We start from the raw sequence: 25,855 nt of genomic DNA on the forward strand, positions 1-25,855 counted from the left end.
AGGTATCTTTTATTTCAAAAGACTTGTGTGCCAAAAGCACAGCTAAAATGCTTTATTTACTACCTACGGTACATTTTTGTGAATGCAAAGGTCTAGTTTTGTTGAAATAAATGGAAAGCATTACTGCCAATCACTGTAGATCAAACTCTAGAGAAAAATGAAAACACAATTCAAGTTCCCTGATCATTAGCTGTTTTTTTTTTGTTTTTAGTATTTTCTCATATAAATAGGCCTCCATTGCCTGCTTTCTGCATTTACAGTTTATTCATTACAATCTCATCTCCGCCTGAGTATACCTTTAGTACCACTTCAGTGGAAAAATCAAACATTCTTTTCTCTGGCTGCAGACCATAAAATTAATTCAATGGATCTGGTAAAGCAAATACATTTATGATTGTGGCATTTATTATTCCTGAATATCTTTACGCATAACTTAGATGTCTTTGTCTCCTGCCGTACATTTACTTGACAGTAATAATGGTCTAACTTTTGCTTTCTACACTGTTTATAAAACAAAAATATATTATTAATATTGATAATTGACAAATAATACTCATAACTGTCATTTCTTATTGATGCCCTATTTCCCCCTTTCTGTTCCACACTTTCTAGTTTTCAGTAATGTTTACATAATGGGATTATGATGTTTTAGAGCATTTTTAGGCTTCAGCAGGAAGGAAAATATTCCAGAGTAGGAACCTTATGTTAATATACACTGCTAAGAAAATCCTTTGTAAATACAAGGAATCTAATACTGATCATGCTGTTTGAATAAATTAAATTTTACTGAGATAATGGAGTTACAAGGAGATACAAGCAACTCTACATTAAATATTTAGAATTTGTGCAAGAATTTTAATTATAAGAGAAATCTATTAGAAAAAGCAGAGTGTGCTAGTGGTCTAATCACCTATACCAAATAATCGTCAAGAAGCATTTACTGTTAACATGCTTAAATTCATGGATCTAATTGGTTGCTATTAGGGATGTACCGAATCCACTATTTTGGATTTGGACGAACCCCCGATTTCTTTGTGAAAGATTCGGGCGAATACCGAACCGAATCTGAACCCTAATTTGCATATGCAAATTAGGGGGAAGGGGGAAAATATTTTGCGTCCTTGTTTTGTGACGAAAAGTCATGCGATTTTCCTCCCCACCCCTAATTTGCATGTGCAAATTCGGGTTCGGCCGGCCAGAAGGATTCGCCCGAATCTGAATCCTGCTGAAAAAGGGCGAATCCTGGATTCGGTGCATCCCTAGTTGTTATGTATTACTGTACCTAGGCAAACATAGCGCCTTTTACATATGGGGGATAGTTAGCTAGCTGCTGTTGTTTCCATATAGTTTGTGTTATACTCTTATAGCTTCAGTAAATAAGACATTGTACAATATCTTTAGACCAAGGCTAATAGATGACCAGGAGGTGAGTCTAAAATGGCCAAAATCACCTCCCATTGGCCCTTATGTTTAACTGCAGGGGATACAAACAAAATACATTAGAACTTTTATCAAAACATATTTTTCTCATACAGGTATGGGATCTGTTTCTGGAAACCTGTTATCCACAAAGTTTCAAATTACGATAAAGCCATCTCCCATACACTTAATTTTATCCAAATAATCCAAATTTTTTTTAAAAAAACAGTGCCTCGTACTTGATCCTAACTAAGAAAGTATTACTCTTTATTGGAGGCAAAACAAGCCAATTGGGGTTTTTTAATGTTAACATGATTTTCTAGTAGACTTAAGGTATGAAGATCCAAATTACGGAAAGTTCTCTTATCCGGAATAACTCTGGTCCTTAACATTCTGCATAACAGGTCCTGTACCTGTATGGTTATTTCAGCAACAGAGCTGTATTAAAATCCAAATACTGTCATCCATGTCTGCTTAATGCTGGCCATGTAAATTGATGTAAGACCCTTACAAAAACTGATTTGCAATATCAACCTTTAGTATGATCATAACAAAACAAACATAGGCAAGCCATAGATCTGATTTGCATAACGCCTTTCAGGCTCTTCTACTAAGTGTGGCAGTGCAATTTGACGATACACATGTGTAGAAAATATACACTAATAACCTTAATTATGCTCTTGTAGAGACACTTATGAAAAATAATGACCCCTTCATTTGCTCTGGCTTCTGGAATACCCTGCTATTTATAAATTAACAGTTGTAAAGTCACTGCATCAGAGGGAGGTCTAGTATAACCCATTGCTTGAGTTAAAAGTGCCTGCCCATTAAGGCATCAAAATTACTCCTGTCTGAACCATGAACAGCATGACACTTAAACAAGACACTTGAGCATTGGGTTGATTAAGTGGGCTGATTGGCATCAAAGAGTGGAGTAAAACTCCAAGAACTAAGTAAACTGGAACATGCTTGAAACATCTAAGCAAAAACCCTAATATTGTTTTTGTAAGATTTTTGTTTGTAGATGCAATAAACTTGGAGACTGTCTCATCAACTAAAATGTCTTTCTACCTACAATAGTAGGAAAAAAATGATTGGCCTTACACAAAAATATATTTAATTCAGTATATATAGAGACCAAAAGACAAATCATGGTCTGTGTCAGTTTATATCACTTTCACAAAAATAGTGACTGTTTAAGATTATCTTAAGCACTATATGTACATTTAAAAAAGAAGTTGCAAACACCAGCGGTAACATTATGGAAAAGGGAAGGAGTACCAGTATGGGATATGTTGCTCTGAATTATGGGAAGGCCATCTCCCATAGATTCCATTTTAATCAATTAAAATTTGTAAAAAAGTTATTTTTCTCTGTAATAATAAAACAGTACCTTGTACTTGATCCCAGTTAAGACATAATTAATCCTTATTGGGACAAAACAATCCTATTGGGTGCAATTAATGTTTAAATTACTTTTTAGTAGATTAAAAGTATGGAGATCCAAATTATGGAAAGATCCGTTATAGGAACCCCCCCAGGTCCCAGGCATTCCAGATAACCAGTCCCATACCTGTACAATATAGTGATTATGTAAGACTCTTTAAAACATATATGTTTATAAATATAAAATCAATGCTTATGTTAAAAAGTATCCTCTGCATTTTGTTAATCTGAATAAATATAATTCATGTCATGTTACTGTTAATGGCAGAGTTAATTAGTACCCTGTCCAGCAACATCTGGGGACCCAAGATTAAGAAACACAGTGAAGTTCATGCCTATAGTAGTAGATATTATGCAAATGAATACATGCAGCACAGAGGAAAAGAGAGGTGCTTAAGCATGCATTGGTAATGATGAGCACATGTACTGGCTGTTTATTTAAAGGTGTTGAGTTCCACTCTTACACTTTAGGCTAAGGCCACACTAGGCGATAGCGCGGCGATTTGACTCGCGGCGACTTTTCGCCGCGACTTTTAAGCCGCAATCGCTGTGGAAACTTTTACGCTGGCGTCTATGGGGAATCGCGAGCGTAAAAACACACGCGGCGATCTTTTTTCTATTGTCGCTCGAAATCGCCTCGCTAGGCGATTTCGAGCGACAATAGAAAAAAGATCGCCGCGTGTGTTTTTACACTGGCGATTTGTCGCAATTCCCCATAGACGCCAGCGCCAAAGTTTCCCCAGCGATTGCGGATTAAAAGTCGCGGCGAAAAGTCGCCGCGAGTCAAATCGCGGCGCTATCGCCTAGTGTGCCCTTAGCCTTATGATGATTTATCCACTAACCAAAGCTCTCTTTTGTCCTGGAAAAAACTTTTTCTGTGTATTTTGCACAAAGGTTGTATTTTTTCTGTTGACGCTTTTATCTATCTTCCTAGTCTTTTATGAAACCAGTGCAGATTGTCAAGCTTCATCAAAGTTGAACCTTGATCTCAGAACTTTCAGCCAGCTAGTTTTTCTTGAAGCTACTGGACAATCTGCTGACAGTTCAGCATTCTTTATTCTCATTTGTATCAACCAACCCCATGCCCTTGTTTGTTTGGAATAATGAATTTTAAACTGTTTAAAGTATTAAATTTTAAAATTGACTTAGAAAGGTTACAGTTTCCATTGCTGTGTAAAGAGTATTGGAATGACCCAAGTCATATGCGCAGTATATGACTTTTTTATAGTTAAGGTTATTTTAAAGTTTAGAGCAAGCTTATAATTCTACTTTCTGCTATGTGGTACCACTATTGTTGATACAGATATATCCGTAACATTTATAAGTAACTCTGATGAGCCAATATAAATTTTTCCCAGAGGATCCTCCTCCTCTTTCTAAAAGTAAGCAAAGGGGTCATAGCACTGTGCAACCTGTACAGTCATCTAATTAGCAAATGCAGGTGTATAAAAAGGCAAGAATAACTGCCTAGTGTTGGGCGCACAATGTTGCACAATGCATGGTGGCAGAGCTGGTGCAAGTAGAAATAAAAAGTAATATCATCACACTAATGGTGGGGTATAGAAATGTTGCGACCTGCCACTTATGTTCCTTCGTTAATGCAACATGTAACTCAAAACACAAGAAAATACATACTTAGAAGATCAATCATTTTCCAGTGTAAATAATGCTGATAAAACTAGTTCTAGCAAAAATAGTAAATGAGAGCCATCAGATATCTTAACATTGTGGTATGGGTTGGAATTGATATTTTTCCTAGACATAAAAATAGACTTTGTGGTCTCCAAGGAACTATTGAACCAGTGTCACAAACATTATTGATTCATTTAAAGGAGAAGAATGTGATAATCAATGGGGGGGGGGCAAGATATTAGGCACCCCAAGCAATTATAATCACTTTTTACACAAAAAAGCTGCTATTTTCACTCTACTATGCCTGTGCTGGCCCTAGACCACTGTAGAATAAAGAAAGAAGACGATGGTTTGCAACATAATGCTTATACAGAAGTACCCTGGGTCAGTGCAGTTTTCAGCAGACAGGAGCAGCAGCCCAGGGTATTAGGTTAGCTACTATAATCACTGGTGGTGCTTAATATTTTGGCAGCAAGATTTGTCTAAAATTTTAAGAAGGGTGTGCCGTTTTATTATATATATATATATATATATATATATATATATATATATATATATATATATATATATATATATATATATATATATACTAAATAGTATGGATAAGACTAAAGCAGTGACATTACTAATAAGTCATGTTCATTATGCCATCTTTGGTAGAACATAATGCTGTTTTGCAATTGTTTGCTATAGAATTATGAAGCACATTTTAATTTCCTGTTTATTATCTCACTGGCTAAAAGTCTATAATACAATATTTATAGAACTGTCTCTATCAACAGCAATAGCAGCGGTATTTTCAAGGAATTTCCAGTCACAGTACTGATGAACAGTAGTTAATCAGTGGGCCAGTAACACACCCCAACTATAGTTGCAGATTACACATTTAAACAGGCTTTAAATATCTAGAATCACTTGGGAAGTCACTGCTCATTTGATTGCTCTTGCATAATAGGTTTTTCAATAATCATTGTGTGTGTTTTCTTTACACAAGACATATAGCCATATTAAGTCAGCATTGTGTGATGTATTGCTGGTGTTTTCATGGTATAAAGTCTTATTTTGGAATTCATTATTTCCATTGCAGTTCCAGGGTACCCCATGGGGGTTTTGCATATATCATGGGTGGAAGTGGGCTACAAAATTTCACCATAGCAGCAGTAGCATATACAGCAAATCTACTGCCTACATCAAGCACATGGTAAGTACATATATTAACAGTCATGTGATCAGGTTTCTATGTATGTTTGGTAACAAAGTAATTTTAAATAAACAACATATGTATGGTGCCCTTTTTTCTTAATTGAACAAAAAAAAATATATATATATATTTTTTTTTTAGAAATAATAAAGCAGTTGTAAATCCAAAATGAAAATTTGCCTTAAAATAAAACTTAAGGGTTAAGTAACTTTACAATATTGATTCATTACAAATTTACACAGTTGTTATAATATAAAATTATATTTTAATGTTATTACTGTTAAAAGCAGAATGCTTTTGTCCCTCTGATTCTCCTATTCTTATGGTCTTTGGAGAATCCCTCCACTGGGGCATGACCTATGGCATCTCAAATAGATAAGTATGAATGCTGTAGAAGTAAGAATGCTTACTTCTATATAAACTCTCCAGCTTTTAATTGCAGAGATTTTTTTTTTTTAAATCTAACCACTTTTGTCCTCAAATTGAGAAGAAAAAAAAAACGCACTCAATTTGTATATAAATAAGCCCGAAAGGCTTTTTAAAAATACTAAATAACAAATCAAAAATAAATGTTATTGGATGTTAAATGTTTTTGCTTTCAGTTTTATTTTTCATTCTAGTAAAATGGAAACCTGTTATCCAAAAAGCTCAGCATTATAGTATCTCCCATAGACTTCATTTAAATTATATATTTCCGATTTTAAAACTGGATTTCCTTTTTCTCTGTAATAATAAAACAGTACCTTGTACTTGATCCCAACTAAAATATAATTAATCCGTATTGGAGCCAAAACAATCCTATTCGGTTTAAATGATTTTTAAGGTGGCCATAGACACACAGATCCTACCGTACAAATCGAGGATCCGTACGATTTTCGGATCGTGTGTGTCGTGTGCCGATCTTTCGTCCGGCGGAGATTGGTTGTTTGGTCAATCGGTCAGGTTTGATTTTGACCCAACTGATCCCGCCGGAGCCCATGGCACATCATAATCTGATCGTTTGGCCGAACAAACAGATCACCCCTCGCTGCGTCTATGGCCACCTTTAGACTTATAGTATTGAGGCAAAAAGATCCCTTATCCAGAAACCCCCGGTCCCAAGCATTCTGGATAACATGTCCCATGCCTGTATAGAAATAACAATCATTCTGTTAACATTAGTGTTGTATTTTAATGGATTTTCTATAGCAAACTTGCCATTAAAATGTATTACTCCATTTAAGTCAGGTTTCCTGTATAACACTGTTGTACTTTTAATTCTGTTTTTCCAGCATCAACATGCTAAAATTGCCTGAGTACCCAAGTAAAGAAATCCTTAAAGACAGGCTTCTGGTGGCATTGCATTGTGGAAGCTACGGCTACACAATGGCATAATGAAGAAAGTAAAACTCATCTGACTACTGATGCGCAATTCAGACTGGCAGAAGCAATTTAGAAAACTGTCAAGAGGAAAACAAGCTGGATATTGCCCACAGGCAGGGCTGACTTTCAAAAGATTTGTAAAGTACCTTTTTTCCCCTAGATTAACCATTGCTTATGGGGATGTGTGATTCTGTTTTTATTTAAATGCTGACAAAATCAATGAGTTTACTCTCTGTTATCAGTGATTTTTTTTTTTTAACTAGAGATGTACTTTACAAATTGCCTTGTTTTCAAATTGTTTTAAATTTGATTTGCATTTTCTTTTATATGCCAAAATGAACACTAGTGTATTTTATCTTTTATTGGGAAGAGGTTAGTGGTATGATTGTTGTGTGGGCAATGCAAGTGTTCTGGGGGAAAAAACAGCACATTATTTTGTCTTTCCAACTCTTATCTTTTTGCCATCTTAATGCATCTGTGCTGAAAAATGACTAAACTTTATTTTAAGCTGACCACAAAGATGACAATTTCCCCTGTATTTTAGTTTGCATAATTTGTATTATCATACATCTTTCAATGTTTTTGTTTATGCATATTTTGTTTAGAAATAGTTTTTAGTTGACCCTGATTATGATGCAGTTGTGTTAATATATCTTTTATCATAGGCAAAATGTGCTTTTTATTCTGTATATTTTTGCTTATTTTGTTATCTGACATTTCTTGTGCAAAGAAATCTGAAATGTATTTTTGTACAGAGACATTTGCAGAAATGTATAAAACACTTTATAAATTGTATTTAATACAGTGACACTAAATACAAATCTTTTTTGCCTTGCATTCTTAATACAACATTAATGATCTGCACCAGCAGTAAAGATCACAAATCATATGAAACAACCCTGTCAGCAGTCATGAAGGCTTTTTAATTGAAAAGATAAGAGCAGCAACACCAAGCTGGAGTCAGGATAAATTGAGAGGATAATTAGAGTGTGCACATTACTTTGGAGTGGTCTTTTTATGGATCTTTTAATGAATAAACAAGACCATATACAGCCCAATTTATATGGTCCCAATTCAAAGCATGTTAAGGACTGTCATAAAATAGCATTGTATTTAAAGCATATGTTACATTTTGTTTTGGTTTTTCAAATGTTTGTTTCACTCTTTCATACCCTGATAGGTTATACTTCATCTTTTAGGAAAAAAATGAAATCCAGGATCAGCCTGCCTTGCTTAAATCGTATGTTATTTTGAGTAGTGAGGAGCAAGCTACAATAAGCTTCATTGTTTTTGAGCTTAGTCCTCAACCCTCTGTGTTTTAACTTCTGCTGTTTTGGTGGGGTTCCAACTGATTGGTTACAGTGCAAGCTATCTTAAGGTGGCCATACACGGATAGATCCGCTCGTTTGGCGATGTCGCCAAACGAGCGGATCTCCCTCCGATATGCCCACCTTGAGGTGGGCAATATCGGGCTGATCCGATCGTGGGCCCTAGGGCCCAACGATCGGATCCTAGTGTTCACCAAACGGGCGGTCGGATCGCGGGACCGCATCAACGAACAGATGCGGCCGCGATCCGACGGGATTTTTAATCCCATCCGATCGAGATCTGGCCGACTTTCGGCCAGATCTCGATCGGGGAAGCCCGTCGGGGGCCCCCATACACGGGCCAATAAGCTGCCGACACGGTCTGTCGGCAGCTTTTATCGGCCCGTGTATGGCCACCTTTACATGCTGACCTTTGCTTATCAAGCCAACTTTCATTGTCATGGTCAGCTCTGTGTATTAGCTGCTCCAAGATTTCTTAAACATTTGGGAAATAAGCTCATTGCAAACAATTTAAACATTAACATTTCAAAGTGGCAAGGAAAGTTGGCACACCAAACCCAAATGTTTTACTGAAAAATACATTTGTTGACATTTTCTGTTAAAATTTGATATTTTTTGAATATTTCTAAAAGGCCATAAACAAATTTTTACATGCCTGTTTTTTTCTGATGCCATTCCTTTATTTGAGATGCCCTGTCTGCTTAGTATCTGCTTAGCTACCTGAAGTTTATGTTTGGTATGGAGCTACTAGAAAGCATTCTCTTAGGGGGTTATTTATCAAAGGTCAAGTTTGTGAGGTTTGTAAGGTTTTTACAACCTTGAATAAACTTACAACTCAAATGATTGCTTATTTATGAAAAAACTCGAATCAATGTAGTCGGGATGAAAACCTCAAATACTCTAATCGATCAAGTTATCAGCGAAAAAACATTGAATACCTCAAACTGATCGAGTTTTCTAGCGCATAATGCCAAAAAAGGAAAAATCATGAAGGCTAAAAACATCTTCAAATGGTTCAAAGGACCTCTGCCATTGACTTCTACATGACCTCAACAGGTTTTAGCTGGAGTATTTTTGGATTTGGACTTTTTGCGGCTTCTAGGCATAATAAATCTCTAAAAAAAATGAGTTTCTTTTATCCTGAAAAATTCAAGTTTTTACTGAAACTACCTTTGAAAAACTAGAATTTTTTTTAGAAAGAACACAACCAAACCTTAAATAAATAAATGACCCCTTAGTGTCAAAACATTAAGGGGTTTATTTATCAATGGTTGAGTTGTGCTTTTCCAAAAAGTAGGAGGTTTTTTTTTTTGAGGGTAGTATTTAGTCAAAAACTTGAATTTTCAAGTAAAAAAGCTGGAAATAGCTTGAATCTGAAAATACTCCAGTTAAAACCTGTCGAGGTCATGTAGAAGTCAGTGGCAGAGGTCCATTGAACCTTTTGAATGCAATAAAAGCCTCCATGATGTTCAATTTTTTTTCAGTGGGTTTCGCACGGAAACTCAATTCGAGCGATTTGAATTGTTTACCCGCAGAAAATTAGATTAAGTTTTCCGGTTGTTCACCCTAAATTCATTGTTTTTTCTTAAATCAGAAAAACCTCACAAAACTCTAAAATTCAACCTTTAATAAATAACCCCCTAAAATTAGCTCTCCTGAGTTAATTGCTGTCTGGCAAGGACATGGTATTTTCCTGCTCTGTTGCCATATCTGCAATCAAAATGACAAAATAATATTACAGGTATGGGACCCGTTATCCAGAATGCTCAGGATCTGGGGTTTTCCAGATAAAGTATGGAGACAAAAATTATGAAAAGGTTCCTTAAAGGACCAGTAACATCAAAAAAAATTTGTTCGTACACAACGAAAAAAAACACCAACACAAATTATACTTTAAAAAAGCAAAGTCTTTATTAAGAAATAACTTACAGAAACTCTGCTTCCTGTCTTCTACAGAAAAGGCGAAAGGGCGACCATCAATTAAGCGGTGCTTGATTTCTCCTCCCTGGCTCTCTGCTGCTGGATCCTTTAGCTGCCACATTCTATGCTTTCTGTAGTGCAGCGGCGCTTCCAGCATGAACTTTCTTTTCTCTTTCGGATCTGCGGTGCCATTGTTCCTATGGGGGCCATGATCTCTCTCTCACTGCTGTACAGGCTCACACACTGCTCCCCAAAGCCTTGCTCTCCTGTTCCAGCCGCGATGCAATTACCAACACCCCTGAGGCGCCTTCTGCATTTGCTCATTATCCCAGATGTATGGGTACAGGACGGGAAGGTCCGGTCATTAAAAGCCGGCTCTGGATGCTGCTGCCCTTCGCCTCTTGAGCCGGTTGATCTCTTACTGCTACCCCTGCGCACCGGCACCGTATCTTCCTGGCCCAGTCTCCCCTCTTGCTGGCTGCCCGGGAACAACTGCTGGTGAATTGCTTTGTTTGAATTCCATTTCCGACATTGATGAAACACTGTAACAACCTGGTCTTGTGTGTGAATAAGATCTGTGCACAACTCAATGCATGTTCTCAGTCCCATCTCCTTCTCCATCTCTGCAATTTCTTTATTCATGGGAACAGAAATTCGGCTATAGGATTCCGTGCTTGGGAATCTGAAATAGCGCCGGTGTGAGCACCGAGGCACGCATTGAGTTGTGCACAGATATTATTCACACAGTGGAAGGCACGGTGCCGGTGCGCAGGGGCAGCAGTAAAAGATCAATCTGCTCAAGAGGCGAAGGGCAGCAGCAGCATCCAGAGCCGGCTTTTAATGTCCGGACCTTCCAGTCCTGTACCCATAAATCTGGGATAATGGGCGAATGCAGAAGGCGCCTCGGGGATTTTGGTAATTGCACCGCAGCTGGAACCGGTGAGCAAGGCACCGCAGAACTGCAGAAAGTTCATGCTGGAAACGCTGCTGTACTACAGAAAGCACAGAATGTGGAAGCTAAAAGAGAGCCAGGGAGGAGAAATCAAGCGTCAATCAATGGATGGTCGCCCTTTCGCCGTTTCTATACAAGACAGGAAGCAGAGTTTCTGTAAGTTATTTCTTAATAAAGACTTTGCTTTTTTCAAAGTATAATTTGTGTTGGTGTTTTTTTTCATTGTGTGCTAACGATTTTTTTTTTTTTGATGTTACTGGTTTAAGTCTGTAAAAAAAATAATTTACACTTTAAATAAGCCCAATAAAATATTTTTGCCTCCAATAAGGATTCATTATATGTTACTTGGGATCAAGTACAAAGTACTGTTTTATTATAACAGCGAAAATGGAAATAATTTTATTTAATTATTTGTTTAAGATGGAGTCTATGGGAGATGGCCTTGCTGTAATTCTGAGCTTTCTGGGTAATGAGTTTCCTGATAACGGATCACATACTGCATTTTTAGAATTTGAAGGGTTTCTATGATTTTTTTCGGGCCCCTCTTTCTCTAGTTTACAACTTCTGAATGTTTTCTCTTGTCCTTTAAAGGAGAAGGAAAGGTTAAAATTAAGTAAGCCTTATAAGAAAGGTCCAACTTAATATACCAGTAAACCCTTAAAGTAATGCTGCTCTGAGTCCTCTGTCAAAAGAAACACAGCATTTCTTTACTTCTATTGTGTGTACATGGGCTTCTGTATCAGACTTCCTGTTATCAGTTTAAACTTCCTTTGCCCTGGGCGTGAGCATGCTCAGTTTGCTCCTCTTCCCCACCCCTTCCTTCTCTGCTGTAATCTGAACCCAGAGCTATGAGTTAGCAGGAAGAGACTAAGGCAGGAAGTGATGTCACACCAAACAATATGGCAGCTGCTATCCTAAACAAACAAAGCGCTTCTAGAGCTAATTACTCAGGTATGGTAAAATAAAATAAATATATTGCAGCTAATCTATTGGCAATAAAATGCCTCTGTAGCTTTCCTTCTCCTTTAAAAATTTTTTATCAATTTCTAAAATCCTCTAGGCAGGATTCCAACCTGCATTTGTTAACTGAAGAGGATAACATACCCAGGCAATAGTAGTGAGATAAAATACTGATTTTTCAGGCTCAGGAATATGATGTTGAAGTACATTTCATGGAGAACAGAATCCAATTAAATGAAATGGATCTAAAAGCAATGGATAAGAATGTGTATGCTATTTCAGTGACTTTGATATTCAAGTGCTTTAGTAGCTTTTTTTCATGACAGGCTTAATTAAAAGAAAGCTTGGAAAACTCTTTGAATTCCCTAATAATAAGCCAGTTTTGTATTTATCCTTTTTATGTCATTAAAAACAATTGTGACCCCCCCATTACAGTTAACAAACCTTTATCATATCTATTTAATGAGCACAGCAGATTTATTTTTCTATCCTTTGAAATAAGTGCAATACGTTGCTTTCAGTCAGTATGAATGTATATTAATATCTAATTGAGGTGGGCTCAAATTAATGTTTACATTAAACATGTTTGAAATGGTTCAAATTAAAATGTTTTTTTTTAATCTAATTGTATAGTCAATATTTATTGAGTTGCACTTGCAATAATTCAAGAGAAAAGAGTCCTAATACAATATCCGAAAGGTAAATATGCATGAATTAAAGAACAACAAAGAAACAGGAAATGGAGTTCTCCAAACATGTTACATGTCTTAGGTTGTCTACTTATGAAGATAGATCTACTAATATGTTGTAGTAGTAACTCAGCAGTGATAGCTCCTTATCTTCCATTGTAACTATATTGCGAGCTTTTTTAAGAGATCATAACGTTACCAATAAAATATATACCAAAGAATACATGCTCCAAATTTATATAAGATAAACTGCAGCTCACCGACAAAGGTTTTTTGCTGGTTGTCCTGCGGGGTAACTTTGTGTTGATATCCCAATTTAATTGTTCAAAGGAAGGTAGAAGTGCAGGACAAATCCACGGCAGTAGCCTTGAAGGGGGAAAATTCACTAACCTGCGGAGTTGCGCTAGCGCGGGCTTCCCCCGCACTTCGCCAGACGAAGTTTCGCCAGGGTGCCGCTAATTCACTAAAATCTGAAGTTGCAATCAGGGAGGCGAACGGTAGCGAAGTTGCGCTAGCGTTAATTCGTCAAGCAAATCGAAGTTACGCTAGCGATGCCTAATTTGCATATGGTGCCAAGATAAAGTTGGATGGACATATATGTAACATCAAATACATTACACTACACAAGCTGGGAAAGCTTCATTAAATAAAAAAGATTTCATATTTTGCCCTATACATGTGCCCACTGTATAGTTTAGGTGCCATATGTTAGGAAATGTAGGGGGGAAGGAGGGATGCTCCCAAAATGTACAATCTTTTTCAGCCTGTCACCCTTAAAAAAGGAAAAGACGCCAGTGTTTTTTTTTTACTTACAAAAGATTTCAACTTTTTTTTTTTTTTTTGAAGCAATCCCTATCTTCACTATTGCACTTCGCCAGGTCTGAGGTGGCAAAGGCAAGTCTGGCGCAAGAGGTAACGTTCAGTAAAATGTGCAAGTTATTGAATGGTAGTTTGGAAGAATGGTGGACAAGATCTTAAAGTGTCCGGTACGTTTTTAATTTCTACTTAAGAGTTAATGTGATACAGACCTCTTTTTACAGTTGCCGCTAAATCAACATCAAGACCCGATATGTGGGGAATGGCATCTTTTCAAATTCTTATATTTGCAGGGCTACAGTTAGCCAAACATTCTAATATAAAGAGGCTTAGTAAGTTGGGCTGCTGACTCCCATAGAGCAGCAAACTTATCTCTGGTATTTAGTAGTGAGATACACCTAGAAATTTACGGCCTATTATCATGAAAATAAGATGATTTTAAAAATAGCATCACTATAATATCAGGTCCTGGGGATGGCATTGCCACAGCAGTCATAAAAAGTCCATATTGCTTAAAGGACTGCACTAATGCTGATGATATGAGAAGGTTAGTGAAAGCATTGAGTCTAACAACTATAAACTGTCTAGTTTAGATATGTAGGCTGACTTGGATTATTAACACTAGTATTTGTGGAAACAGAACAAGCTCTAGATGCTTTTTACCCAGAGCAAAAAAATGGGAAAAGTAACATGCTTGCGCAGCATCCAACATTGACCTACCCCCCCATATCTGACAGCTTGCAGAAACCTAAAGAATAAAGTTACCTGCTCATATATAGATCAGAACTACATCTACAAAAACATATAATTCATACACTACTATTAATTAATTAATTAATTAATTAATCAATTCATTTAGTCAAACCAGTTAAGCGGCAGAAAAGTCAGATATATATAGTCTACCTAATCAGGAAAACCACAACACCTTATGTGAGCATTTTCCCGTAGCTGCATATAGCATAAAAAAATGGAGCTATATTTAGCCCACATCTCACCAAAGAGATTAAGGAAAATATCATCTGATTTATGAACATGCCCATGAGATTTTGCCAGCTCTGGAGTGTTTTTAGGAAAAAGGATTTGTCTTTGTATCCCTGGTGACAATACCTGTGATGAGATCCCCTTAACTAGGTTAATGTTATAAGCACCTTAAGACAAAATGTTTCTGTAAATATGCTGTTTATTGTGTTATATTGTAGGGTGCTTAAGTTAAATCTGGCAGTTCTGCTTGCTTTTCCATGATATGTGATCCTGTAATATTATCCAGATACACACATACTTTAGGAAGGTAAATAGAAAGAATCTATCATACAGTTTCTGAAGCACAGCCACCAAAATTCACTCTGGTTAAAAGCTGATTAGAGTTGTGTGAAAGTGCCTTGCTAAGCACAGGCCAGAGTTATTCTAGCTATAGAGTGTGAATATGGAAAGCTGTAGCCTACTGATCCAACAAATCTAAAGTCACATATAAAATGAGAAACCGTTTAAGAAACAAAAAGGGTTCCTCGTGTCTGAAACTGTTACTCTCATGTTTAGTTTTACATTGCCTCCACGCAAAAACCAGAACAAGTGGATTGCAATATTCTTTCTCAAAAGACAAAAGAAAATCTTTGTAGGCCAGTATGTCTTATTTAAAATAACATTTAACAATGTAACTTAAAACACCCAATTTTGAAGAACACCTGCTGGCTAATATATTTTAGCTATTCCAGGCCTGTTGAGAAGCAATAACTTTATATAGTTTGCAATTTAGATTGATTAATCTTTTCCTTTAGTGGCACTACAAACTTGGGTGGTTGTTTTATCATCTATGAATGTCTAGGGATAAAAACAGATGTGTTGTCGCATCATAGATCATGAGTACTCATTAACTTTTATTATTATATATATATAAAACCTTAGGCTTTAAAGTATTGCTTTCAGTGGATGGGAATATGTTGTGCATCTAAAGTGGCAAAACTGAAATATATACATGTGATTAGCAAGATCTGAATATTCTGCATGACAAAAACAGTACCATTATGCAAAGATTGTAATGTTGTCTCATCAAGTCATTCCAGTGCATGAATGTGTTCTTCCATGCTTTTAATACAAATCAAGCTTTGTTGCTTTTCAAGGGCAACCACTAAGGAAAACATTTTCGTACATCATATAAGTGACATTAGAACACTTTATTTGTGATGTGAGCGGTTTTAGGAAATCACAGGTGTTGTTCCATAGTGATTCATATTCAATGGATGTGCCCAAAGGAGGCCTGTGATATTTAATGTAGGTGCATTGATTAAACATGTGTCACTATACTTGAAAATTTAAGGTGAAGAATTGATTGGTTGTAATAAAGTGATGAAGGTAATTATTGATCTCTAGGAATAGGATTGAAAAATTCATTTTCTGTTTCTGTTTGCTATGTGCTATGAGTGACAGTCTTCATGCAAAAACACCAGGGCACTTTGTTATTTCATGTATGCCTTTGCAGCAATGCTATTTCCCAAGAAGGGTTGTCAAAAAAATCATTTAGGGGAAGTACCAAGTTCTGAGGCACCTCTGTTGACCAAGGATTTTTTTATGTAAATATGTTTATTTATTCTCATATACACATTGTAATGGTTGGCACCCTGAATCTAGAACCAATGCCAAGCACCCTTGTCTCGGCTCATTCTTCTGCCTGTAGCAGCCGCCTTTGGCCTCAGGAGGAGCCCTCAGCTACTCAGATCCCGCCAGGTCTTAAAACGAGAGGTGCAAGGCGAAAGGTTCTAAACAAGCGAAGGTCCACAACTGTAAGCAAAGTCTTTTGGGCAGAAGGTCGTGGTGCAAGGTGTAAGACAGAATCGTAGTCAGGACAGGCCGGGTCGAGGCAGGCAGAGAATAAGCGAAGTCAGGCAGGCAAGGGTCAAAACTGGAAGATCAATCAGAAGGGATTTAGCAGAAGAGGTAGTCGGTATTCAGGCAAGGGTCAGGATCCAGAGGTCAGAATAGTCAAAAGCCGGGCAGGGGTCACAACAGGAATCAAACAGGTTCAAAACAGAATAGCACAAAGCTCAAATAGCACCAGCAGGGCAGCCATCAGGGGGGGACAGGGGGGACAGTTGTAGGGGGCCCGAGGGTAAGGGGGGCCCGGCCATGCCACACTTTCTTTATTAGCCAGGCCCCCCTGCTTTCTTAGAGCTGCTGACTTCGGGAAGGCAGGGCGGGAGGTATCTTCTGTCCATTCCTTTCCCTTATTGGTCACAGAGTTTAAGTCCTGGTTGAGCTGCTCAGGGATTGGATAGCTGAGGTTTAAAATTCTCCTCCAGCTCATTCAATCACCATGCAGCTTTACCAGGACTTGAAATTCTGTGACCAATAACTGAAGAAAATGCTGTCACTGGAAGAAGATGCAGCCACCTGTGCTCCCCTCGTCCCTACTGTAGTTGTCAGCTCACTGACAGCAGGTGGGCCTCACTTATGAAATGTAACATGGCAGTGCCCCCCTAAAGGTAACCCTTTGTGGTCCCTGTTGTGTGGTGGGGCCCTGGGCAATAATTTTTTTTTAAACTTCTGGGGGGGGCAAGTTTTTTACATGGACGTTTAAGAGGGGTCCTGGCCACCAATTTTCTTATAACATTTTTTCCCCATGTGGGGTCCTAGCCACCAATATTTTTTAATGGGTGGCCCTGACCACAAATGTTTTTTTCCATGGGGGGGCCCTGGCCACCAATATTTTTTATTTTGTTATTTACATGTGGGAACCATAGCCACCAATGTTTTTTTTTTTTTTAAGTGTGTGGTGGGGGGTGGACCTGTGGGGTGGGGAGGGCGGACCTGTAGGTGGGGCTTGTGGTGGGCATAGCCCAGGAGGCCCAGGAATTTTTTTCGTATGGGGCCCTGTGATTTCTGATGGCAGTCCTGAGCACCAGGAACAAACTCCTATAACGGGCAAGGTCTGGAAGCCCTATTATGCTATTTATACTATTTGAATTTTGCGCCCTCACGCTGACGTCATCACACCAGTGCGCCTGCACCTTTAAATATACCAGCAGCGCACCGCGCGCGCCCTAGAGAACAGGCGCCTGCGGCCTAATAGCAGACACAGCACGGCGCAGCATGCAGTCCCTGCAGTCCCCCCCACTAGACCACCAGGTACAATGGCTACACACATGTACATATGTAGTCCTGGCTATAATGGTTCTTTAATGAAAGAGATAGCTCAGTCAATATATACATTTATTAACAAAAGCTATTGACAGATATCTACAGAAATAAATATGTAAATACAAAATAACACTGAAACCACTGCCTCCTTCCATTGGGTCTGGTAGCTGTGTTCTCACTGCAAGAACTCTAGAAACGCTCTGACTAACCTATTCTGTTAACCTAGAGATTTACCATAGGTAGATGTCAGGTTCTGATTGGTTTGTGACCATTAAGTTAATCTTGGGGAATTGGGCGTGGATTCCTGAGGTAGTCCATTCAGAATCAAGATACTAGAAGGTTGAAAATGCAATGTGGAGACAGAAAGGACTGAATTCTCAATTGCCCTTGGTCAAGAAGGAGGGGGCATAGCAACTCTGTGCAAAATAGGATGTGTTTGAAGCTTGTATGTATTGTATCCTGATACTATCTAGTATTTACACAATAACAAGTGTGTATGTATTGTAACTGTGTGGGGAGAGAGGATGGTGCAAGTGCATGACCGGGCCTGGGTTGGCAAGGCCCACGAAGGCCAGGGCCCACTGGCTTTTTTCCCGGTGTTCCACTGGCCCAGTCTGACACTGGGCATGTACCATGCAGAATTGCAGATGGGGACCCAGTAAAAGAAGAAAGATTTTGGTGCACTTCCCTGCAAGCAACAACCAGGTTGGCACTTTTTGAAGAAGAGGAACATCAGTCTGGGTTAACAGGTAAGTGACTAAAATCACCTGGCACCATCCATTAGGTTTTTATTCTTCGCCTATAATGTGTTACATAGTGGTAGACTCTGTTAAGAAATATTCATATTTATGTGTTATGAGTTTAACTATGAAGATTTTCATTCATCCAGGTCATAGTATATCTAGTATAGGTCAATCTAAAAACAACTGGACTTGCTGAGTAATCAATGAAGTTCATTGATTACTCAGCAAGTCCAGTTGTTTTTAGATTGACCTATACTAGATATGTTATGAGTTTGGTTAAAATTGATCAAAGAACTATAAATAGTGTAAAGACTAAAACTGGTAAAAGAGAACATTACAAATATACAAATAGCATAAAAAGTCTTCCTGAGATGGAACAAACTACTGGGGAATTTACAATCATATATGGGTGTACAAAGGGTCACATGACCTGTTGTCAAACATTCACCATGTTTGTAATTAAACCTTATAATTTGGCATACAACTTATAATTAGTTTACCATTGTCCTTTTTTTTTCACTAACTTTTATCATGTACAGAGTTTTAAGTGTATTTGTAGGAGAGCATTTTCCAAGAGTGAGGGGTTCAACACTGTCAAAACTGTCCCCGGAATTTTGCTTAAATTGCCAAGGGCTTCCAGTAAGAATAATCTGGAAGAAATGCTTACTCGTCAATATAGAGTTATGATTCTTACTGGAAGTTCCTTATGCCTAGATCCTACTATATTTTACAGTTTCTTACTCCTTAAACTATCATCCACAAAACATTACTGGATATGTGTTCTGCCATAAATATTAACTGAGATTCTATTATACCGTTAGTCAATCATGGCTGAATATAATGAAGTGACATATTATCGGTGAGATATAAATCAACAGCGATATTCTAAAAACAATTGAGATGATTTTATCTAAAAGGCAATAAAGCAGTGGTTTCAATTAGGATCAAACAGCTGTGCTCTATATTGTAAAGACGTCCATAGCCATAACTGAAAGACACAAAGGTAGCCGAGTCAAGAAGAGTTGAATTATGGTTTTATTTAACAAAACACCTTCCACATAACATATCACCTTCTGGAATGAGACTGGCAAGACCTAACACCTCTGCCGTGCAAGAGATTTTACAACATGCTCTTCAAATGGCATTTTTGTCATTTTAATCAATATGCTCTTTTGTGTGACAATAAGTGCCATCTTTTCTTCAAATGGTAATAAGAAAAAGTACTACTAGGACTACTACTGCACAAACTTTCACAGCTAGTATTTCTCTTAATCGCTTACATTAAGTTACAATGTTATTATAATTTAAAATTAATATACAGTACACACAATCATTAGACATAAGACAACTTTGACTGAACCCTAGCAAAATACAGATCTATAATGAAAGGGTTAATAATATGTTGAAAGTTTGCATTTATACACCAAAGGAGAATATTTAGTGTGTAGTGCTGGAAAAAGTATTGTTTATATGATTTAATAAATTACATTTACAGATTCTTGATTAGAAACGTATTGTTTAAAAAACACTGCACTGCATAGAGACCTTTATTATATTTATTGGCAGATTTGTAGAGGAAAAAAGCCAAAAGACATCAAAACACTGTAAATATGTACTGTACGTTAATAGCAAACTGTGTTAATTAGATGTCCATGCTGCATTTAATGTTCATGGAGGCTTTTACCATAAGGCTAAATGAGAACCTTAATTCAAGTGGCAAATCCAGGGAGCAGCAAAAAAGCTGCTACTGAAAGCAAAATATCATTCCATTTGAAGCTCAATTCATAGGAAAAATATTGATGGTGGGGGAGAGATGTGATTTCACCTCAATTATTGACCAAAGTGCCCCTGTATTAACTGTTATGGAAAAATGGAAACATGGATCGACATGGTAAGGCAAGGAAAGGGGACAAAAAGGAGGACTTCATTTTATAACTATTGTTGGATGGTTTATTTGAAAATGAGAATTACTATTTATATATTTAAGATATAGTTTGGGATATTTTTTAATCCTTAAATTCTGCTAACATTATTTTTTTTTTGGCATGATCAGTTGGCCTTGTTGCACTTTAGATGACCTAAATGTTTGAGGGAGAACTAATGTCAAAAAAGAATATGGCTATAAATGCTGTATTTTGTATAGTGATCTTACCATACCAACCCAGAGGATCTGCATTCATATAACAGGTATGATCCATGTCTTCAAAGATGCCCACAATATTTCTGATTCTTGAATCTTGCTAGACCAACTTTTGAGAGCCAGCATCACTGGACATGCTTAAAGTGCTCTGGGCTGCTGTTGAGAAGCTAATCTTAGGGGCATCAGAAATCTTCAGAGTATAAACTACATCTGCCATAGAAGCTGATGCTATATAGGGCATCATTTCAATAAGTTTAATTCAGGTAACTCAGAGCACACCAGTAAGTTAGGGGAAGTTTAGATAGTGGGAGGCTTCTACATGCCCCCCACCAGCCCCTCTTCAATACAGTAGTACAGTAGTGCTGGATGCAGTCTAACTAAAGACTAAAGAATCACTATATTTAATCTTACCCAGTATTTCCAAAAATAAATTCCTTTGAAGATATTATATATCTTTATTTTGAAAATTAATGTGTCGGGCTCTCTTTTCATCTGTATCTTTGTTCTTTTGATGCCAACTATACCACTATTTTCTTCTACACTAAATTGCCCTTTAGTTGATGAAAACACAAAGACAATGTTCTGCAGAGGCGTTATTTGCATGCATATTATTTTCTTTCGTTTTTTTTTTTTTTAACAAAGTGATTTTTAATTTGTACATGAATGTACTTTGCCAGTTTGCAGAAAAAGGCTTTGTGATGGCGAGTGTCTATCAAAATCCAAATATTAGCTTTTAGATAACCAATTGCGAATTAAGTAGAAAAGCTTCCCTTTGGATCCCGGTTTGTACAACAAATCATGACCATTCATTTAAAACCGAACTGTATTTAAAAATGATCATATCAAATTAGCTGGGGGACGTACATGTATCAGAAAATCCAACTTAAAGGGGAACTATCGCGAAAATGAAAATTTAATATAAGCTGACATAAGAAAATACAATCAATTAAAAATTCTGCATTGTTTCTGAAATTATCAAGTTTATCTTCTCTCAGCATCTGTTTCTCTTCATTCTCTCTTCATGCAGGAGTTGGGTGTCAGATATTCATTGACAGTTAGATCCAATATATTTTATAGGGGGGGCTCCTTTTGCCTGGAAGATGTATTAGCGCTCACTATATTAAAATCACCAGACATCATGTCTCTCTACATGCATAATTTGTGCAGAAGCAGTTATTTTGTTAGATTTTGTTTGTACTGGAATCAGTTATTTGAGTGAGCTTTAATTCATCTGCTAGGAAAGGAAGTCCTCCTATAAGATATATAGTATCTAACTGTCAATGGATACCTGACACACAGCTCCTGCATGAAGAAAGAATGAAGAGAAACAGATGCTGAGAGAGGGATGGTGAAAATAAACTTGATTTCAGAAACAATGCAGAATTTTTAATTGATTGTATTAGAAAGTTTCTTATTTTAGTATGATGAAGCACATATTAAAATTTTCATTTTCACGATAGTTCCCCTTTAAAGGTAATTATAAAGTCACAATATGGTACTGGTAGTTTTCAATGCAGGCAATGTACAGTTATTTCAGGTGCATCCATTCATACAATTAATAAATTGGTACAGCAAGGGTAAAAAGTTAACTGCTTCATCCCCAGTGGTCTTTTGATCTCTTCTCTTTGTGTGGTTTGTTGATGAAAGCTTTTGTATGTAGAATGTCAGCTGGTTTTACTGAAAATCATTCAAATGTTTATCTGGGGAGCCATGTTTATATCCTGGTATCACACTTTTTATCATAAACAATATGTGTGTATGGATTTGGTAGAAAGATCTAAATTTCCCTTTTTAATTCTGAAGGCCTGGCAACTTGAGATATTCCAGTTAATGCTGGAGATACACTAGCTGTATGAGTATACACTATCTTTCTCAAGATTTCATTCTCTTGGTTGACTTGCAATATGAGTTAGGGGTTAGGGCGAGGGTGAGGTGGGAACAGAGACGTGGACAAAGCTATAATACAACCAACTCCCAAAGCCTCCTGTGACTCAGTGGAAAAATAACTACTGTAGTTCTCCTCTGTGCATATCAAGGTTCTAAACTGGCTGGAGATGTGAAAGCACAGCTGTACCCATATTTCTTTCTTTCTAATCTGAAATGTCCTAGGCTGCTTGTGACTAAAACTCAGGCATTTCCATAGTACCAGCTGTATCATAACCTAAACCATGCCACTGGGCTGACACTTTTTGTTCATTTATTTTAGTATTGCAGATGAAATTGATTGAAGTGGTTACAAGAAATCTACTTAAATATCTGGGTTTGCAGTAAATGTACCTGCCATTATATCCCAGTATAAAACTGGCACCCTGATTTTGCTTTTTTTTTTCTAGATGCACAGTTGAACTGTTGCATATTCCATCATTTTAGTGAGACAGAATGTTTAATGAAATGATTGTGATGTTTTCTGCAGGTGTTTATTTGAAAAGGAATATGCTTTGTTGATCTTCCACTTTCAAAACATTTGTCATTCTTTCCTTGGTTGCACATTGTGATACTAATAATTTGAGAAAACCTTGAAAGGAAATTATCTAGCTAAAATGTATTTAATGTTTTAGTTGTGAATAACAGCCAGCTTATATGCAACAGTATTTAAAAGACATGAAACATGAAAAATTACTCTTTAATTCTCTCTTGTGCATGTACAAATCCTTTCTCCTTTCTTTTAAGCAAAAATATTGAGGGCCCTTTATGAAAATTCCCAAAATTTGTCTTTACTTTGCTTATAGGGGACCAATGTTGTCAGGTTCAAATCTTTAGGTCTAGGGAAGCATCTGATTTTTAATGGTGGTTGCAACTGGAAAGCTGGTGGTTGCAACTTGTGACCACCATATATGGGTTGGCATGGAAGATGTCCTCAAATATTACATTTTTTATGTAGAAATCACACTTTTATAAATAAGACTGTAAATTAAATTTAAGAAATTACAAGGTGATTAGTACTGCTAAGAAAGATAAATCAATAACTTGATGTCCAGTTTTTTTACAGAGGCTCCCTTGTACAAAACAGAGAGAAACTACCACATTCTTGTGTTCTATTATCATTTATAAAAAAAATTCTGCTGTACTGTACTTGTTTAAAACAGTCCAAAAAAATTAATTACAAAACAAATGAGTTTATAATAATGGGGGGGGGGGTATTTAACCTTGCCAGCAGTGTCATATTATTGACCACTAGTTAAACTTAGGTGGCTAATAGGTTTGTAGGCCTTTATTACTGTGTTGGCATATGAGACTTATGGTTTTACTGGAGCACAATGCCACTAGTGATCATCAATAAGGAGCTATTATTATTGTTGTCAGTGGATATTTTACAGGCTTAACTCAATAATATGGCACATTCTGTGTCTTGATTACAAACCTGCAGGAACTAACACCTATGAAGCTATCTCACCTTTATAAATATGTTACCTTAAAGCGGACCTGTCACGCTGAGATATAATTCCATATACTTTTCTATAATGTCAGTTCAGCAAAATAAACTTAAATGAATATATAACTATAAATTATTTGAAATGTATTTACTTCTCCCCATTTTGTGGACACTGTTATTAAAGCAAGCATTTGCCCCTTAAAATCTTGTACAGTATATGCACCAAAAAGGAGCTCCTAATGCTCATGCCCAACCTTCACAAATATAGACTGTGAGGAGGGTGGGGAAAAGAGAGGAGGCAGTGACATCTAAGAAGTGCTAAATGGAAAGTAAAAATAATTGACTGTCCACCTCTATGCCTGAGGCATAGCAGTGGAGCAGGCAATATATGATTGATAACTCATATTTTAAATTAATTGATAACAGGTATGGATGTTTTAATAGAATAATAATTTGGGTATCGTGTTTAATTTGAAAATGACTTTTATTATACAGCTTATTATGTGTGAGTGACAGGTCCCCTTTAATTGGTTAAGGACTACTGAGTGAATAATTAGATGCATGAAAGGGAAAGCAAACCACAAAGGCCACCACCATCATATCATAGTTTGCAAGGGGTAAAGGTAAGAATTACAGAAACATATGAATATGTTTCAATATTAAGATTGATTATGAGTAGTTTAATGAGGATAGAAAAATAAATATTCTTTCAATTATATGTTTTAGAGAACAGTAGAATCAATGCCACGTGGACTGCGGAAGAGTGTTCCAGAGGATATGGTTAATGTAGGGAAAAAATACATGGCATATAATAGATGGAACAGAGAAAGAAAAGATTGAAAAAAATGTGACATTAAGCAGTCTATATGTAATAGAAAAGACAGAAGCTGATTCTGACATTTATCAGAAGTGAATGTTTTCAGATATTTATGTTGAGGCAGTTGTTACATACTGAATAAAGATATGTCAACTTCTAATTCTCAAAATTTGTATATGTTGCATTTGGTGTTAATGCCTGAGCCTAAGCCTGATGTCAGTATACTGTTTACTTTTCACTTCAATGGGTCGTAATGTTTAATTGCTGGCAGACCATTTAAGGTATCCAAAATGCTACTCTTTGTCTGTCCAGTTTGATTTACACTTAGATTTCTTTCTTCTGTGCCAATCACTGGCATTTTGTAGTTATTTCATCTTTGCTGGGCTGAACTGCTGTGTGGTAACACTTGCCGTAGGTAGAGCATTGTGATGCCACATTTGCTTTATATGTCTTATGGTGTATTATTCTGCTCTCCACGTGTGATACTCATTTAAAGGCTGTAATAGAGATGTCTACTCCAATGATTCCACTTACCCTGTAGTAGTAACTCTTTCATTACATGTTCCATTACATCCACTGCTTAGCTTACCTCTGAAACTGTACAGAAAATCCTAAGGTTTAATAGATCTTTTGATGGAAACATTTATTTTCAAGGTTTATTTTATCATAACTTAAATCTATTTTATTTCTATTTATGTCCTACTTTAACAAGCATCTCGACACTTTATTTATTTTTGTTAAGGTGTTTTTCAATTAGACAGTTCCTACTGAACCCATTTATGTAGCCATTTTGCTCATGTACAGACTATGAACAGGTAATTAGTTAAGGGACTTGTTGTTATGCGATGCTACATTGCCATTTGATCAGCACTGACCTTTAAGTAAATCTGTCAAACACCAAGACTATAGAAATTGCCCACAACCAA

The 25,855-nt window shown here is 36.9% G+C and overlaps 1 protein-coding gene across 2 annotated transcripts in view; it reads left to right on the forward strand.

Moving 5' to 3' along the window:
* hace1.L (HECT domain and ankyrin repeat containing E3 ubiquitin protein ligase 1 L homeolog) overlaps positions 1 to 7,881 on the forward strand; it is a 59,573-nt gene extending 51,692 nt beyond the window's left edge. For both annotated transcript variants that reach the window (XM_018261979.2, NM_001093608.1), the window contains 2 exon segments: positions 5,585 to 5,698; positions 6,970 to 7,881. In XM_018261979.2, the coding sequence (XP_018117468.1) occupies positions 5,585 to 5,698; positions 6,970 to 7,072 (217 nt within the window). In that variant the 3' untranslated portion in view covers positions 7,073 to 7,881.
* The last annotated feature ends 17,974 nt before the right edge of the window (positions 7,882 to 25,855 follow it).

The sequence above is a fragment of the Xenopus laevis genome, chromosome 5L (assembly GCF_017654675.1).
Source record: "Xenopus laevis strain J_2021 chromosome 5L, Xenopus_laevis_v10.1, whole genome shotgun sequence".
Lineage (NCBI taxonomy): Eukaryota > Metazoa > Chordata > Amphibia > Anura > Pipidae > Xenopus > Xenopus laevis.